A 19,858-nucleotide genomic window follows, 5' to 3' on the forward strand; every position below is an offset into this window, starting at 1 on the left:
TTTAATAACTTGATTATCTTTAAAATACAAGTAAGTATAAATACATGGGCAGGAATTAAAATCAAGAACAGACGTCTATTTTAAACCACATTAGATCGACATTGGAATGTGCCGTTTCACACTATTTCGTTCGCCATATTTTGCAACGCAATTAGGACAATATTTTATTGAATAATTAGTAATTGCAACGCGAGTAGTGCCTTAATTTGTCATTGAATGATCAAACGTAATGTAGGTATAGTACATTTTTATTAACTCTTGACTGTGTTCCAAAAGAGGGGTACTGAATTAGGGTATTTTTTATTTACTTTTAAACAGATTGAAAACTTTGGGATTCCCTTATGTCAAATTTATAAAAATGTATAAAAACATACCTACTTTATTATTGTCTACAATATGGAATTACATCGGATGGAAAGCGATTATATCTGAAATTTATTTGATAAACATAAAATACAATTTTATCAAATGCGCTTTTATATAATATGTATTCGGCAGTATACAGTATGCTTTATACAAGCTTGAACTGACCTCTGTAGTTCAGTCTGAGCTATGTGTGTAGTTCTTTCCTGTCACCGCATATTTTTTAGACTCGGATTTAATTTATCAATAGAGATTTTTTTGACGAAAATTTAGATGTATATATAATTTATATGTCATGCTACCCGTACGTAGCAAGGCAAGTCGCTAGTCGCATTCGTGGGTAGTTACAATAATATGGTTAGCTAATATAAGCACTGATATAACTACAACCGACAAAAAACAGCAATTTATACGTGTGGAAATTTTATTCCTCGAGGGACCTAATTTTCATTATTCTCTATTAGGTGTTCTGTAGATTCAGACATGAACTTCAGAGGTATATTTTATTGGCACCACTGTTCCAGAGCCATAACAATCGAATAAAATCAAGTACCCATCATTGTCGACTATATGGACGAAGGGTCTACATTAATTGGCTATTGGGTTTTAGGTACACTATATATATTATCTTAAAGAGTATTTACAATAGAAAATGCCATTAGTACGTCGTTATGGTATGTCAATAAGAAACTTTGTTAACATGTCTCAAGTATTATATGCTTAATTCGAAATTCATCTTTCCTTGTCATAACGAAAACTTTTCAATTTTTAATCGATTTCCAAAAAGACATCTCTATGTTTATTCATTCGTTTTGTAAGTTACTCAATATGTTCATGTAGCTAAACGACATATAGTTTATTAGTCATCCTTTTACATCTCATCCCATATTTTTATTTAAATTGGTATTTAATTTTTTCACAAATTCACGGTATTTCAAATTAACGGTAGCTTCTAAAATAGATTAAAACTATTTCTGTTTTATTTAAAGTATATGCAGATGGCATTTTATATTGCAAATGCATGCATATTATTATAACTTAACATTAAAAAGAAAATCTTACAATATAGATCATAAATTAAAGCTGTGTTATAGTAAAGGAACTATGTCTTTGTTTCTTTGCGGGACTTGGATTCACTTTGATAACACTTGGGTTGCCACTAGTCCGACTGTCTTGGCTTGTAACACTATTAGGTGACATCAGTTGAGGTGACGGCGTAGTCGACGCATTGCTTCTAGGCGTCCCTTTCTTCATATAGCCTACTACGGAGCTTAATATTGATGGAGGTAACTCGACGGGAGTCAGTCTTCCACCACCATGAGCAATATAAGTTTGCAGCATCTTCTTTGTAGGTGATTTTGGGTCATTGACAGTTAACACTACAAGTGATCCTGTCTCTATATTTGTTGGCGTAGTCGGTAAGGAATTTATAATTTCTGGAGTCTTAACCGAGAGCTGCGGTGTATCCGTTCGTGATATAGACGCTATTTCTACATTCGATTTACCCAGATGCTTTGGATAGTTATTTACAGTGGTCAATGTTGCGTAATTTGATTTCGGTGTTCGTGTACTTGGATGTCCGATTTGTTCAGCTCTGGCTAGCGGGACGTTATTTGGCTTCGGTGTTTGTATGTTGGAGTGATTGCTTTGCTCCGATTTTGTTCTTTGTCGATTAGCTTGCATTGCCATTTTTATAAGATCGTTTGCGCAAGTAGGCTCGATACCTGGGAATAATATTGATGAAGATTATAAATGATCACATCATGTACAAACTTTCAAGAATTATCTGGAAGATAGTGAAATAGTGGATTTCACCAACTTCCAGATATTTTTTTAAATATGACTATTGAAAATTGCCCGTCCTCATGATACAACCAATCTTCATGTCATTTGATATCTGTTCAGTTATTTAGCCATGAACAAACAGACTGACACACTTTTGTATTTATATTATTAGTATCAAGAGAGAGACACAAACGGGTATCAGTGAGTTTAGACATGAACATGTCACAAACAGACAAATTAGTATGGATATATGACGAGAGTACTTTGCAACTAATAAAGAAATGATGAAATGAAATGAAGGAATGACGAAATTTGTAAATACATAAACATAGTATTTAAAATATAAAAAGACATGCACAATGTCAGCCTGTCTACTCTGGAAACTCATTCCGATTCAATGACAATTATACCGTAATTAATTTATACATTAGCAAATTATTTACGTCCTCGATGGCCTAGCGGTTTAACACACCGCTTTCTTCCGATAATCGTGGGTTCGATTCTTGTACTGTACAAACCGTTGTATTCATCAGTAAGATTGTTTGTATCAGTTTGGGTGTTTTCTATGTATGTATTAACAAAAAAATGTCATCATTTGTCTAATACCCATAACACAAGGTCTGCCTATCTTGTGTGAATTGTCCATGAATATTATATTAATATCACAATTTTCGTCTTCAATGATAAGATCTAACATTCTTATCGATTCATTCGGATTAGTGTTGATTACGTTTCAAAATTGGATTGGAATCGCCAATGGAATTAGATTCCAGAGTATTTTTGCTGATCAAATAATTTAGCCCAGTCACCAAACCTAATAAATCCCGCGTACCAAAACCTAAAAACTATTAAAAAGTATATATTACCATCCATATAATTCGGACTACTAATTAAATTGAACGTTGTCAAACCAGATTTCTGCCGTGTAGGAGTGGCAGCCGACTGCCTCTTTTCACTGAGGGAGTCTCGTAACAGGTCGTCCACAGAACGAGGGTCATTGTGGTTCGACGACACGGAAGTTTCCAGAGCTTTCGAACTTTTACCTGTAACATTTAATTATTGTTATTGTAATGTGTCAAAAATTACTTAAATTAAATATATGCCACATGACGGCCTTGGTGGTGTAGCTGTGTGTGCACACCACTTTATTTCCACTGGTTCGACTTCTCGCATGGTGCAAACATTTATATTCATAAGTATGATTGTTTATATTCGTCTTGTTGTTTAACATGTTGGTAGCCTGCTTTGTATGAGCTATGTTTCATAGATTTAAATTTGACGCAGTCATTATACGTATAATTAGCTCTTTTATTGAGTTCCCGCTATTTCGGCAGTATTTCAACCGCCATGATCATCGGTAAACTATGATCATGGCGGTTGAAATACTGCCGAAATAGCGGGAACTCAATAAAAATAAAACGTGGTAAGATCCCGTGATTTTTAATAGCTATGTTTCAATTGTAGGATGCAGGTTAGGCATTGAAATTACATTGCTTACTAATAGGTGGGTAACTGGAATGAGTAACCTTGTTTCTCATTCCAGTTTCATAAAAAAATCAAACGTAATAAAAGTGATACACACTAATAATAAAGTTATATTCCGAGAGTGTTGTGACCTGCTGTTTTACTACGCCACTGAGACTGAAAGGTACTTAGATCGAATCTAGTAAAACAAGATGTTCATATAAGTTACCTGCTAAGAATTCATTGTTAGGCTCAATACATATATATTATACGTGAATGTGACCAGCTATTGACCTTCTTGTATGTGGGCTTTTAAGGGGGGAGACTCATGTAAAATTTTCAAAAAATCGATTTTTTTTTTCGATATTCTGAAAGTATACTATATTGAGCGTGTACTGACGAGCCGGAAATAAAAAATCTCAAATATTTACAAAGTTATAGCTAATACAGTGGAGCGGGCCGAAGTACGTATTGTCAAGTACGTAAATAAATAAATAAAAATACTTGGTAAAGATTTAAAACAGCATCTTTTACCAATATATCAAAATTTGTCCAATGATGATTTACTTGAGCGATGCCTTGGTGGTCATACGCAGAACGCGAACGAATGTTTTAACACTACAGTTTGGCGATTATCCCCAAAACACCTGCATTCCGGACTAAAAGTAGTCGAAATTTCAGTTTACATTGCTGCTGGGATATTTAATGAAGGTTATACTTCCGTATTAAAAATAATGAACCTTTTGAATCTGAATATTGGCACTTATGCTAAGATATTTGCGGATAGTACAGACGAGGAGCGAATAACCCGACAGAATCGTAAAAGCCTTTCAGAGACCAAAGATGCTCGTTCAGCTCGCAGACAACATCAAATAGATGAAAAACAACTTTTTGAGGAGGCAGAAGGGCTGTTATATGGACCTGGAATTGCAAATTAGTCGGTAAGTAATTAATAATTCAGTAAAACTACTCATTTCCCTGTACTGAAACTTTAAACGCGATTATCTCGAAACTACTTTTTGAAAAACTGCTCGTGTTGTAGCTCAAACAATTATTGACCGATTTGTTTGAAATTTGGTGAGGCTTTTCTCTACATTACTACGGGAAGGATAAACCTACAACTTCGGGTATTTCTGATTGATTACTTACTTTTTTTGGGGTCAAACGGGTCAAAAAAGTAGCCCAAAATCGTAACTTTTTTTTAAGGCTTATTTTATATTGGATTTTATCCTTTTCTTTTTAATTTTATAGGTTTATCCTTTCCGTTTATATGTCCTGAAATTAAAAAAAATCTTTTTTTGTGTGTTTCAGATCAATGGTAGATGAGTGACAAATGGAGCAGTTTCGGACCTCACGTCAGAGGCAGCCTACAAGACATCATGCTGAGCCGCCATTTTGAATTAAAAAAAAAAAAAATCTTTTTTTTGTAATCTTAAAATGTTTAATAAAGTTGTGTTAAAAGTTCTAAACAATTAAATTATTTTTTCACTGTATAAAAAAATATTAAAAAATGACCGATTTCGAGGCATTTACATGAGTCTCCCCCCTTAAGCTACTAGCTATTATTCGCGATTTCGTATGATTTGTTTGAGATAAAAAATATATTAATACTTGTAATACAATTATTCTTAAAGTTAAATTTTATTAAATTATATTCAGCCATTTAGTTGTGGAAAGTAAGAAACAGGCTTATTTTCCCTATTAGTTTAGCCATTGAACTCTTTTGTTCTTTTCTTTCGAGCACTTTTTTTAATTTCACAAAATGTAATAATTAACTAGTCTTTTGCTTTTAATGAAATTAAAATATCTTTCCCCTAGATGTAATGTCCAGCTATTCTTTGTTTCTTAGGAAAATAATACAGTAAAATATCTTTCATAACACATTAGAAAAAAAATACTAACAAATGGGCTATCGATGCCATAATAATTATTATTATAAGTAACAATTTTAATAAATATATACACATTAACATTGTACTCACTATATCGCATCTGGAAGTCGTGTGCGACGCGCTGCCGTCGCCGCTCCGCGCGGCGAGCACGAGCGAGTTCGTGGCGTCGAACCCGCGCCCCTTCCTCGGCGGCGGCGCGCTCGTCACTGAACTCCTGCTGCAGCTGCACCACGTCCCAGCGCGTCACCGACCGCAGCGCTTTGTCCACTTGGGCGCAGTTCAGCCGCTCCTCCTTCTTGAACTGCGGATATATCACGTATGTTTTACGTTAAAATAATCTATTATCGTAATACTACTGGCTTACTTTTGGATTTAGGCTTGTTATTATTAATATGCTCATTATATCACCCTTTATGGTGCAAAGCCGCGTGCACCGCTAGCATAGGTGGATGCAACATTATCTCATAGGGAAAAAAAATATACGAGCCCTATGCTATTTAATATACTCGTAAAGTGTCATACATCGTTTTCTCAATGTTACTACTCAAAATATGATGTTTTGTGGATAACATTGTAATCATATATGGCTATACAAGTATACTATTTGTTAAACAATAAAGCAATCTCATCCAGAATTATAATCTCCCAGTAATTAACTATTTCAATATCTTTACCAATAACTGAGCAAATACCTATAAATATTAAAATCGTGTCAGTAATATTATAATGATAAAATTCATTTAATATCTTGGACCTTTCAGATTCAGCACAGGCAGACACACTTGCTATACAACAACTATAACACTAAAAAGTAACCTTGCACGCATCTACATACCTTAGTCTTGAGCTCCCTCCTAGTGCGACCCGGAAACAGCGGCGCCATCAGAGAGAAGTCGGTGCCGATGGCTGCGAGCGCGCGGTAGAACCGTACGGTTTCTGATTCGCTCCAATCTGCGGCTCGGGCCGCACGCGAGTATCTCCCCCCTCCAGACCACGCCCCTTCGTGCACCACCGACGAGATTACGCGGTCTTTCGTTTGTTTTATCACCTGCAATGATCAACATAAATAATAGCTGCCTTTACACGTACATTGCTTTCATGCAGGAAAGACTGTATGTAAATGTTGGCCAAGACAATAAGGATGAACGCGCGCACCGGCACCACGCGCATTCCCGGGTTCTTCAATCATAAGTACTTTATTGCCTTTTTTAGTCATAATTATGATTGGAAAATAGTGGACATCAGGTTATAGAGCAAAGACATAATTTATAACTTTTAAACATGCCTGGAAAACAAAATTTAAAAAAAAGTAAAATGACTTGACCTTTTGCTTATTGATACTATTAATTAAAATTTGACAACAATCTAAACTATTGAAAATTTTCATTTTCAGAGTTGGTTAGGAAACCGATAATGATAACATGTGAAAGCAGTTTATGCTTTTAATAGTTTGGTTATTATCATATACCTAGGTATTAATACTTACCAAACTTTGTTCGTCGAGCACAATCTCGCCATTCGGACCGAGCTTGATCTGAGGAACGGGTGCGGCGGACTCTGCCGGCTCCGGCGGATCGTCGGGGTCTACTTCTTCAGCTTCTTTTACCTTTCTATCGACCTCTTTCTCATTTGCTTCCTTTACTTTAAGCTCATCTTGAGTTGGGCTGTTGGTATTAAAAATGAGGATTTAAAAAACGAATAAACTTTATTGACGTGCTCATAACTATGATCGGTAACTATATTTGAATTTCGAATATTAATTATTTTTCTAATATATGAGTTTTTTATAGTATTTTTCCTATGCCTCTTAATTAAAAGTAATTAATAGGCATAGGAAAAATAGAATCGACATATAGAGTTCAATTCTTATTTGGATTCATATTTTTTAAACACAATTTAGAAAGTGAACACAAGTAAATATTGTTACAAAAAGTAAAATACAGTTAAAACCATCAACATTCGGCTAAATCTGTTACTTCCACTTAGTGAGTGCTTATAAACAAAATTACAAAATTAATTATTAAGATAATTTTTTGTTATTATATTTTTTTATTAATTTTCATAAAACGGGAAATCATAAACCATACAATATTTTGATAAATGAGCAAAATGTTAAGAAAGTATTTTTGGAAATATCTTCGTAACGACAGCATGCGTGCGTTGCTATGAGCAATTGTTTGTATTGTCTACAATAGAGGAATACAAAATGAAAATTATACTTACACAATGGGGTTTGTGGTGGGATTGTAGAATATCAGGTCGTACATAGTGAGTTTGTCACGCTGTACGGTCTCGCGGCGGCGGCGCATTGCTGTCATGCGGCGATTCATTTCATGTCGACGGGATCTGATATATGATTAATACAATTATGTATTGTTTATGTAATTTATTTATATTATATCATATATATTTATTATAACTATTTGTTTGTAATTTGTATTTCTTGTTCGCCATCCGAGATTGTCTATTTCCGAAATAACAACGCATAAAGTTAGAAAATGGATACAATTAAAGACTACTATAGGACACAGTTACCTAGATACAACAATATAATAATTGCATTTAATAATGGCTAATAAGAAACAATATTGTCTACTAAGCACTGCAGTGTCTAAACTGTGTCTCCCCACCTTTTATTTTCCTATTGTCGTTTAGTATATAAGATATATTTTTATGTACATTTTAAAATATCATGTACATTGAAGGATTATTTGTATGTCGTTTATGAAAAAAGTAATTATATGTAGGGTAATTAAATATACATAGTTAATCTGTGTAAGCAACAATATGAGCATTCACATTAAAACGTGATCTTTATGTGTAAACGTATTTTAATCCATATTATATATATATATATATATATATATATATATATATATATATATATATACAGTGGTGGACGCATAATTAGAAACACTACCAACGGTTCTTGACATTATGTAACATACTTCACCGCAATAATTTTTATTTTGAAATAAAACAATAACTAGGACAACAATATGTTCAACGATTCATCAAATATTAGAAAAACAATATAAATCCCACTACACTAGAGCAGTTTCAATTTTACATTACGAACAAACATTTAAATCAGTTTTTAGGTACGAGCAATAGTGGTCAACTAATTAGAAACACCAACAAAAAAGTATAAAAAACTATTTTTTTTAAGAATTAGTAGTTAGTATTGTTTTTTACGAAATAGCTACTACCCACAGCCTACCAATAGTTACAATTAATATTTAGTGACGTATTCCTTATTTTCAATAACAGCACTGCAATGAAATGGCATTGATTCAATTAATTTCATACATTTTTATAGGGGGATTGAATTCCATGCATCTACAAATGCTTCATGTAGTTCGTTTTGACTGATGTTATGTTAATTTAAGACTTTCTTTTTAACAATATATCAAAGATTTTTTATCTGGTTGAAATCCTTACTATTTGCTGGCCAGTCTAAAACGGATATACTCTGCGCTACGGAAACATTTGGCGCTATTAGCCGTGTGTTTAGGGTCATTCTCATGCTGAAAGATCCAGTTTACAGGCAAATGATCGTCCGAGTAGAGAATCATTGTGTACTTTAACATATTTTTATGTTGACATTGATTATTATATCTTCAATCTTCCGAAGAATCTGAGGATGTTTTTCCGAATATCCAGTTGGACTCAACTCCATATTCGGAAAAACATCCTCAAACTTTAATATTACCGCCACCGTGCTTGACAATACTCCTGTGTATTTATAATTAAAAGCATTGTTTTACAGGATGTCTAACATAGCACTTTCCATCGGAATTTACCATATTTATTATCGTTTCATCTGAAAATAACACTTTTTTCCATTCCAATTACCATATTTTTTAGCGAATAATAATCTCTTCTCTCGGTATTGCTTGGTAAGAAGCGGTACCTTTTGATAGGTTCTTTTAAACAATGTAGCTTCTACTAATCATTGGCGTATCAGTCTTGACGAGATGTTTCTCGGGTCATCAGGCAAAAGAACTTCATTTTTAAATATGGTTGGAGTCTTTAAATCGATCTTTTTTAGTAACACGGACGATTAGCATAGCTTCTCTGGGAGAGGATTTTTTTGGTTGAGCCTCTCTGAGAACATTTTGAATAGTATCATGATAGCCATGTGCTTATTATAATAATCCATTGCATTAAAAACTTTCTAATAGAACAATTTAAATGCTCAGCTATTCTTCTGTACGCCCATTTATGATCTACATGTAAATTTACAATTATTTGCCTAGTTGACGCGTCACAGCTTTTATTTTTGCCCATTTAGAACAAAATACAATTCAAATTAAATTTTGAATTGCCGCCAAAATAAACAAAAAAATAGAAAAATATAAACTACAAGTGCGCGAAATTTCATAGTCCTCCATCTGCGCAATTTTCGTAAAACGTAAATACAAAGTTTTTAATATTATAATACTCATGAACTCTAACTTGGATATGTGCTTCTCCTTGGTAGGCGAGGCTGCCGTCGTCGGTGGTACTGTCGCGACACTCACACTTGAGCAAACAGAGTCATTACGTACTCTGCTTACGTCTCTGAAACAATATTTCCAATGTACACAATAATGTATTTTATATGTAAACAGTTAATGAGACATGACGAATTAATCGACATTTTAATTTAAGTACCTATATTGGACACTGTGTTATATAAATTAAATTGAATCTTGGCATGTCATGTCAGAGCTGTATCACAATAGGTATATAGACTAAAAAGTCGTCTCTGTGGGTACGTGAAATCCACCGTTTTAAGGAGTCAAGTAGCATGCTTTCTACTCTACTTGGTTTCGGATGTAGGGTGCACATCAGACAGTGATATTACAGGAGAGATATTAGAGAGACATGACATCTTACTTCTCTGGAATGAAGCATCACATATATATATATATATATATATATATATATATATATATATATATATATATACATATAAGCAACGATTACCGCTTAACAGGAGGGCCATCCAGCTTACTACTTGTCATTCCGTTTACATAAAAAAAATGTAACTCAATCCAATTAAACGGGAAGACAGATTTAATACCACAAATAATAAAATACCAGATAAATATAAATAAATAAGGTAGTTTAATGTTATATAGGATGTTATATAAATTATATAGGATAAAGCTGCCCGATGCAGATTAATTTATATAAAAAATAGTTTTCATTACAACATTTATACAATTCAAGAAGATATAATTCTTTTAATATCCAGTTTATATTTCACTTTTCTGGTAGCTCATACAAATTATATTGTATTTATTTTCATTTTTATAAATAGATATATTAGGTGCACTGGTGGACATTGCTACTTTATCCTCCTTGATACTTATAAAAATATATGCACAAACTGGTATTTTACAAAAAAAAAAAATTGTGCTTGGAGCTTCCTGACCAATCATTTGTCGATTTACGGGTTATCTGAGAGATGGCAATAAAGATCACTCTACTTTCCTTAAAGTCAAATAGTCCACAATCCTTACTAATATTATAAATGCGAAAGTAACTCTGTCTGTCTGTCTGTCTGTCTGTCTCGCTTTCACGCCAAAACTACTGAACCGATTTAAATGAAATTTGGTACGCAGATAGTCTATACGCCGAGGAAGGACATAGGCTACTTTTTAATGCGAAAAAAGGGTTGTAAGGGGTTGAAAATGGAAATACAAGGTTATCTTTATGCGGTTTAATACACACATAGTATAATACTGGCTTAACTAAAAAATTAGAAATTTTGGAAAGTCTACTTTATAACTGTGGTATTAAGTCTAACTTTAAAAATTTTTAATTTCTGAATTACACCAATATTGTACTAGATATGCGACATAAATAAACATAAATGTCATTTGTATAAGCAGCGCGAGCGAAGTTGCGCGAGCAACTGATTATTGTCAATCCGTTGTCTCCTTATAAATTTAAATGTATAATCGTTTGCTCTGCAATATTATTTTATAAATACATAAATATAATCCTGGTACGGGCTATAACTGATGACCCTGCTCTTGGACAAGATCGTAATCACATATTATTAATATTTTTGAAGATTAAAACAATATATAATATTAAGAATGAAGTTGTCTATACATATGAACAACATTTATGGAAGAAACAACATCTACCGTTCCATCCGAGCTATTCAGGGTTGGAATACGCGTTTCTCCCTTCTGGCCAGTAGAGTCAAAGTATGGTTTGCGCAAGTAGAGGGATGTTTGCAATTTAGAATATCACATCTATTATTTTGATTTAACAAATTTTTATTATGTTATTGGCCAACTGGACCACCAATTTACAAAAAAGTTAAAGAAATTTTTAGACTATACATTAAATATAAATAAATATGACATTTAAATTTATAAAAATGTTATCAATAAAGTTAAATAGCAGATAATAGTTTTTATGGAAATTCGTCATATTTGAAGCTAGAACGATGAAACTGTTTTCATTCGCTTTTTTGTCAGTTGGTCAGTTTAATAAATACCTTACTAATATTACGATAGTGAAAGTAACTCTGTCTGTCTGTCTCACTTAAATGCCAAAATTACTGTACTGATTTAAATGAAGTTTAAAATCTAGATCCTGAGAAAGGACATAGGTTACTTTTTAATCCGAAAAAGGGTTATAAGAGATTGAAAGAGGAGGTTATATAGAAGTATCGTCATTTTTAAAGGTTGAAATTTGAATCTTATTTTTTGCGTATTGATTAAATATAATTAACGAAAATGGGTTGTAAGGGTCAAAAGGTGAAATATGGTATGCAAGTATTGACATTTTTAAAGCTAGAAGCTTGAAACTTATTTTTTAGGCTGTTGAGAAAATATTAGTACCTACCTTCACAGGACTCAGCCATAATGAAATTTTCATTTTTGGAGCTAGAGAGAATCTTTTTTATTGGGTTAGATTATTAATATATATATTTTATTATTTGGTTAAGGTCACTATTTTACGCGGACGAAGTCGCGGGTACAGCTAGTTTATTATAAAGTGAACATAGTAGTAAGCATATTTTAGTCGAGCCTTGGCGGTTTAGCGGTAGCGGAAGTAACACTGCAGAATTCTTTGCAGAAAATTGCTTTATATTATTATATTTATTATATTATAATCAATAGCGATGTCTGTATCTGTATTGTAAGATTACTCTTACCTGCTGACTAATGATTGCAGTGTGATGTGCGATGTGTGCGAGTCGTGGCGCTGCCGCGGCGGAGCTGGCGTCACACTGCCGCTGCCCAGGAGTGCTCTACGAGTTTCATCTTCAGATTCACTAGCACTACCCTGTTTAAAATTCCTATGTTTATTATCAATTTCACTACTATCAATGCCAGGCTTAAAATAGTCACAATATGTGGTTTATACTATGTGAGTTTCTTTAAGTGTATAGACTTATTAATTAATATAGATATATCTTTGAAAATCTGTGTAGTAGATGATTATTGTGATGGAGGACTGTATTTAATGGCTAAAAGTTCCCTGCTAAAGTAAATATGTATTCAGTTGAACTACAAGAGAAAACACATAATACAAAGAATGGCATTACAAAAATAAATGTCTTAAAGAAAAGAAACATAACACCAATGTATAAAATACAATAAAAAAACTAAATCTAAATTGTTACCAAAAAAAAATAATAAACAAAAATAGATTAGTAGCACTTGGACATTATTATCACACAATTAATACATTAGCAAAAATTATGTTACTAGTAAGTGATGGTACTGAGTCCTAGCGGTTTACAGCCAAACTTAGACTGAAAGGTTCTAGCTACGAATCTGGCAGACTGTTAACAATTTATGGCCAACTCATTTAGCATAACAGTATAATGCATTATAAATATAGTTTGAAGTATACCTGGATACTGTTTCTTCTATGTGGACCTAATCTTGGTACAGGACGGAGTTTAGGTCTCACTTTGCTTGGGGAAGGCAGAGGCACAATGGGATCAAAAAGGACCTTTGCGTCTTCCGATATAATTTCGTTTTTCAACAAATCTATAGGCTTTGGTGCACTGCGGGTGGGCTGCAAGGGAACAATACCATCCATGACAGCTTCATCTGTGACACTTTCTGGTACACTGGGCACACTATAATCTGTAAAGTGAAATATAATTTAATAAATATTGTAGGGCAAGTGGCTCCATTGAAAATATTGAAAATACTTCAATTTAAGATTATTTCAACAAATAATTTTTTATTCTAATCTATTCCATTATTAGCTTATCCTAACAAATTAACCTCCATGCCTCTAGCATAGATGATTCCTATAATGAATATAATAATAATAAATTTATATATTTTCATATAAATGTATGTTACAAAGCCAAAATATATTGAAAATATGGATAATGAATATGAATAAAAAAAAATATAATGTAAAGAAATGCATGTGTGTAATAGCATACATGAGGTGCATTAAATGTAACATGAAGGAAAAAAGAAATCCCTTACCACAGATATATTGGAGATGGCCATACTTGTTAGTAAGCATTTAAAATACCTTAATTATAATAATAAATAATAATACTAGAAATAAAATAAAAATAACTAACAGTCCCAGGCTCAAAATGGAAATGTTTAGAGCTATTCGAGATTCATCCATAAAATAAAATATAGTTGATAGACTGATGAATAAGTACATTTAGATGTAGAAGATATATTTATCATTATTATTTGTAAATAACATTTTATACACATCAGCTGTTATGCTTCTATAATCAACACCTATTTTTTAAAAGCAATATTAGTACTTAAATTTTTATAGCTAAATAAGATTTGCTGGGGCAGCTAGTCATAGTATAAAAAAATATTAAGATGAAAAAGTAACAAACAAACAGAGACTAATCGGTATGACTTTACAATTTTGTTTTCTTTGCTGGAGTGGATGAACTAAATCTTAATTTTTAGTAATCAAATAACTTTTTACCATCTGGTACATCACTCTTGTTCTCCCCTAGTCCTGATGCAACATTATCACTTTCTGACCTGTTCTCTCTCTGGAAGTCTTCACTACCACTATCACAAACATCTTTATCTAGTTTTTCTAATTGTGATACAGTCGGTCTATGAATATTTCTTTTTGGTGAGGGTATTATAAGTGATGCAATATGTTTTCTATCGGGGCTGCTCTTTACTGCTTGGGGCGATGCAAAAACATTAGCTTTGAATGCAGATGTAGTAGTAATAACTGGAACTTTATCAGGAAACTTAATAATTTTTAATACAGTAGGTGTAGACGCCTTGGTTGTCTTATTTTGAGGTGAAGATGTATTTACTAGTTTTGGTGACACGGCCTGAAGAGGCAATAAAGGAGGCAGTGGTTTAGGTCCAGGAGATGTTTTCTGTAAATTTTCGTTATTTTTATTAGATGAACGAGGAGTTCTTGGACTTTTTATAGTTTTCTCTACTTCCTGTTTATTTTTATCAGCAGTATCAGCATTTTTTCTTCTGGGCGGTAAGGAAGTCACAGCTTTTATCCGTGCTCTTCTCGTGGACATGGTGATATGAGTTTTCAGTGATGTTTCACACGAGAGAAATCAGTTGTCACATTATTTAATAAGATAAGTCATAGTAAATGAACTAAATAGTGATGCTGTGATGGCGTAATTATAAATTTATACATGTTTCTGGCCTAAATTAATGAGATATTTAGAAAAGCAACAAAAACACGTTGACCAAGTTTGACACATTGGCACACACACCAGAGCACAGGTTAAGCACTAATCACAGATCAAAGACAGTAGTCGGGCACAGATTGAGATAATAGGCATGCCTACACTGACATTTTACTTTGACATTGATATCTTCTGTATGGCATTAACATTGATGTCATGTATGTATTATGTATTAGTCTCTTTAGAGTATTATGTTCCTTGGTATTAGTAAAGACGACTAGATAACCATCCTTCCATTTTAAAAAAGGATTTCAATATTTTATTTTTATAACTGAATAATTTTCAGTTATGGTATGACACCTCATAGCTTTCCATTTCATTCCTATGTAATTATTGTGCTCTTTGTCTAATGGTAGTAAACTAGTAAAGTATTCTGTCTTTTTTATACAGTTACACAGATATACCACATAGTTACCATATTATATAAATTTTTTTTTGAAGTAAGTAACAGATTTATTATGATTAATATTATAATATGGTTGACTTTATAGAGTCGTCGTAATCATTTTTTTATAGTATGTAGTAATATATTTCGCTTACTTTTGGCCTATGCATTTTTGTAATATGAATTGATTGTAAGCGGTTTTTAGACTACATTGGCAAGTGATTCTAAATGGTTTATGCGTTCGCTTCGTTGTGTCTGTTCTACCGAATATAGAATGTTCTGACGTTCTGAGATATTATACGACATGATGCTTAACACGTTCACACCGGGGCTGACTTTAATGTCGTTTGCTGCGCGCAGCGCTCTAATTGATGCTGCGCTTCATTTGGCGGGCCACCGGTGGTACGCGCCGTCCAATGAGACAATCTAGTGTGGGCCACCGGTGGCACGCGCCGGCGTGAACGTGTTAAGGCTACCTTTTACCAGCACACCGTTCGCCGTCGATAGGGAATTCATCCCTACACGCTAGAACCTAAGTAGTCTCGGACAGTGCGGTTTCAGAGGATCCTCCCGCATACACTTAGATTATTTTCTCACGAGACATGAGGTTCTTCAAGAAGGGTATATTAAGGTTTCTTAAGGGTCGTTAAGGCATACATGACATCCTTGGTGTCTCAGGCGTCCTTAGGCTACGGTAACCACTAACCATATACCATCAGATGTACCGGATGCTTTTAAAAAATTGTCCTCAATATTTACCTACATTTAGACCACTAGATAAAAATGTATAGTATTACAGATAACATACACTTTTCAGTCATGTCACCAATCCAGTAGATGTTACTTGACTTATAACAGCAATAAAAATATTCATTTTGACACAAGACTTTTTATTTCAATTTGAAACATTGAGTCATCGAAATAACTGTACTAAACCAACCATTATATTCATGTGGGTAATTATTTATTCCTACATAGTTTTTAAATAGTATGCTTGTGGGTAGTTGGTTTCGGCGATGAGATACACACATATACATACGTATACTATTGGGGGTAGGTATTATTACGGGATATGTGCAATGCTATTGTTACTCATAATAGTGAGTATATCAGGTGATATATGTATAGTAGTGTTTTTTACAGAGTGTGTGTGTGTGTGTCGGTTACTATTTTCCATTACGTGAGCTGACAGCTTGTTTACTATTGCCAATTATAGGTTTAATTAAGATTAAGTAAAACAAATATGCAGTTTTCTTCATTCTTTAATGCATTTTTCTAATTTTCTTGACAGCGATGAGCACTTTTGGTGAAAATAGATACCAGAAATCAGTAAAATATTTAATAAATAACAGTCCAGATTAAAAAAGAACTCTTGATTTCATTTTACTTACATCCAGTAGATCAACTTCACAATAAAAATAGATCTCTTCTATAAAATTTATATAATTTACAAAAGCGATAATGTTAGATACGTAAAACAAGAGTAAATAAATGCTTTAGAGCTTAACGCAATTATATTTTCTCTTTATAAGATAAATTGACAGATAGTCACTCTGCTAAGACCAATTGTATATAAATATCTTATCAGTACAAAGTAACTATTGGTGTTAGTCGCCAAACTGAGTACTAGGCTGCGTTCATCTACAAGTAAGCTACTGCGTATTGGTTCGTCGTTCATTAACTATATTTTGGCTAAAAAGTCAACATTTGCAAAACCATCTTCACAAATTGTCATGACACTATAAGAAATAGTCAACGATGATTCGTGCCAAAACAGAACCGCGCGGCAGTCGGCTCGGCGACGAAGCTCACTTCAACAATGCTAAGATAGAAATTTGTAATGTATCATAATTAGGTATCTAGTTAAAAAAAGTCTAACTTAAAATTATTATGTAAAAACTTTGTAAGCGGTTGCGTGATACCCAATAGTTTGAGTCAACTAAGACGGCTATCGTGGAATGAAGAATCAAGAGACAATAAATTGAGATGGAATAAAGTGAAGCATGTCGTTGTCTTCATGCACAGTTCATCTACAATCTACAGAGAGTTGTCGCCGAGCCGGCGGGCGAGCGGCGCGCGCGCAGGCAATCACTGCTCTATCACATAACGTAATTCGTCCGAATTTGTTAACGCTCCGGCCTACTTATTCTACGAAATGATTACTATCGACAATAAATTATTTTCACCTACAATTAAAACAAAGTATGAAGTGTAGTGGTGCATCGAGTGCCGAGACGTTGGGTCTCGTCGCGCACGGAATAATTGACTGGACCGCGCGACGCTCGCGCGAACGGACGAGCGCCCGCTTACACTTCCATCAAACGACCGCGCTAGGCGAATCCTCGATATTACAATATTTACACAAAGAAATGACTCTCAAAAGATTCGAAGCGCTACTGATCCACCTCTACTTAGGAAACCGAGAAAACTGTTTGCGCTAATTATGTCGATTATCGGTAGATATGACTACTTATAATTAAAATGAATAAAGCAACTTTGTGCTATTGGAAACGCGCGTGAGGCTCATTCAGTTGTGCGTCGCTTGTGCAGTCCACGGAGCGCGCGCGCATATCTGCGTTAGCACTGTACGCGCACTCACGCGCTACATACATGTGTAAAAAGTTACAGTCTCCTCGAGCTAAAGATTTAACAGTTCATCTCTCAATTGAATACCTATATTATGATGAGTTTTTATTCTTATGTCTAACATTCGCCTAACAAGATGTAAATAGTAACAACTTATCACGGTGCGCCTACAATGCTATGCAAATACGCGCCGTGCTTTACGATCTTTCACGACCTTTTTATAAATAACTTCAAATTATAACATCTCCGATTCATCATGATTAATTATCAGGAACGTTTATACACTTCGAAGGTTCATATTTCGCGATCAAATATTCCGCTTTAACAATAGAGGTCTATTTCATACGCCAACAAAGCATAAAATAGTGATATCTTTACATTTCAGTCTAGTCTATATAATTATTTTTTCTTTAATGGCAAGGTATCTCTATAAAGATTCAATAGTATCATTCTTCAATATATAACAGGTATATCTAAACAATCGGAATACGTCGCGTATTCGTCGATTCCTCACAGCGTCAATGATATAAAATTTAACCTAAATTATAACACAGGAGAATTAAGTATAAGATCACAAAATGAGATTCAGCGGGCGGCGCGATGCGGGCGCGCCCGGCGAAGTCGCAGCTATAATACTCGTGTCTACGCTACAACTAGCGAGGCGCGGCGCGGCGGCTCGCACTAAGCCTAGTATTGCTATCGTCGGCGTCGGCCTCCGGACTCTCCGGGCCTAGCACAGGGTGCGGCGTCAGGGCGCGATGCCCGCGTCCGACTTATGGAAGGCGGCACCGGCGGCCGATAGGGGCGGGTGCTGTGCTTGCGCTGAGCTGAAGTCGTGCTCTGACTTGGGACGCGGCAGCGCAGCCGCGGCCACGCCCAGCCCTGGTAGCGCCACGCCCGCCATGCGGCACGACGCCGCCTGTAGTGGCTGCAGCGCCAGCCCCAACGACCGCTCCGACAGGCGCGCTACGCTGTCGTCCGATAAGCTGACATGCTCCGCTTCCGCAGCTAACGCGTTCACCACCGCGTTTATCGTGTTGCCTTCAGAGGTGGTGTCATCTTCGCGATGCGCCACCAAGTTGGGGTTTTTGCCGATCTTGTTCAACCGCTCCGCTGCGACACTCTCCATTGTTCGTCTCATTAGCGGGTACTGATCGAGCACAGCATTGAAGTGGTCCACGGACAATGAGAATAGGTTACAGTAGGTCTCCGCGCGGACGGAAGCTACTCGGCGAGCGTTAGTCAACAGGCAAATCTCGCCAAAGTAGGAACCATCGGAGAGACTGGTAGCTACTTCACCATTCGCCATTACTATATCCACAATACCTTCTTGAATGAAGTACATTTTGTTTCCAATGGTCCCTTCTTTTATGATGATATCGCCTGAAAGAAATATAATTTTTAATGTTAGTGATTGGTCTCTTACATTAACTAGACTACAACTATACTAGTTACCAAATCTGTCTCTGGCTTAGTATGACTATAGTGTTCAAATTTGTAAGATTACCCTATGATCTTTCCGTACTTAATTAACGTGCCAAATACGAAGTTTTATATCTAAACTTTGTGGGCAGTCTGTTACGGCTTTCTATTAGATTTCATTAAATCACGGTTCTAAAATGGTATCAAAGAGTTTTAGGATTCTTTAGCAATCATTCTTGTTAAGGACAATAACAAAATCATCCCTTAATCCAT

General features: G+C 34.7%; 2 protein-coding genes across 9 annotated transcripts in view; both read right to left on the bottom strand.

The window, feature by feature from the left end:
* Window positions 1–4: 4 nt before the first annotated feature.
* Window positions 5–15,204, bottom strand: LOC131853817 (transcription factor TFIIIB component B'' homolog). Of its 2 annotated transcripts, none has more exons than XM_059204865.1 (10): window positions 14,445–15,204; window positions 13,374–13,612; window positions 12,670–12,800; window positions 9,963–10,067; window positions 7,728–7,850; window positions 6,991–7,168; window positions 6,340–6,552; window positions 5,595–5,805; window positions 3,060–3,191; window positions 5–2,087 (listed from the first exon to the last, which is right to left on the bottom strand). In XM_059204865.1, the coding sequence occupies exons 1-10, from the start codon at window positions 15,013–15,015 to the stop codon at window positions 1,441–1,443; spliced, it is 2,550 nt and encodes an 849-aa protein (XP_059060848.1). In that variant the 5' UTR covers window positions 15,016–15,204; the 3' UTR covers window positions 5–1,440. The 2 variants fall into 2 exon arrangements, with proteins under 2 accessions (XP_059060848.1, XP_059060847.1); XM_059204864.1 differs by having other exon boundaries at window positions 3,015–3,191.
* Window positions 15,205–16,829: 1,625 nt separating this feature from the next.
* LOC131853724 (potassium/sodium hyperpolarization-activated cyclic nucleotide-gated channel 2) overlaps window positions 16,830–19,858 on the bottom strand; it is a 198,963-nt gene continuing 195,934 nt past the window's right edge. For all 7 annotated transcript variants that reach the window (XM_059204738.1, XM_059204736.1, XM_059204737.1 and 4 more), the window contains one exon: window positions 16,830–19,546. In XM_059204738.1, the coding sequence (XP_059060721.1) occupies window positions 18,912–19,546 (635 nt within the window). In that variant the 3' untranslated portion in view covers window positions 16,830–18,911. The remainder of the gene's footprint in view (window positions 19,547–19,858) is intronic.

Source organism: Achroia grisella, unplaced genomic scaffold (genome assembly GCF_030625045.1).
Source record: "Achroia grisella isolate CSIRO2021 unplaced genomic scaffold, CSIRO_AGI_Agris_v1 utg906, whole genome shotgun sequence".
Lineage (NCBI taxonomy): Eukaryota > Metazoa > Arthropoda > Insecta > Lepidoptera > Pyralidae > Achroia > Achroia grisella.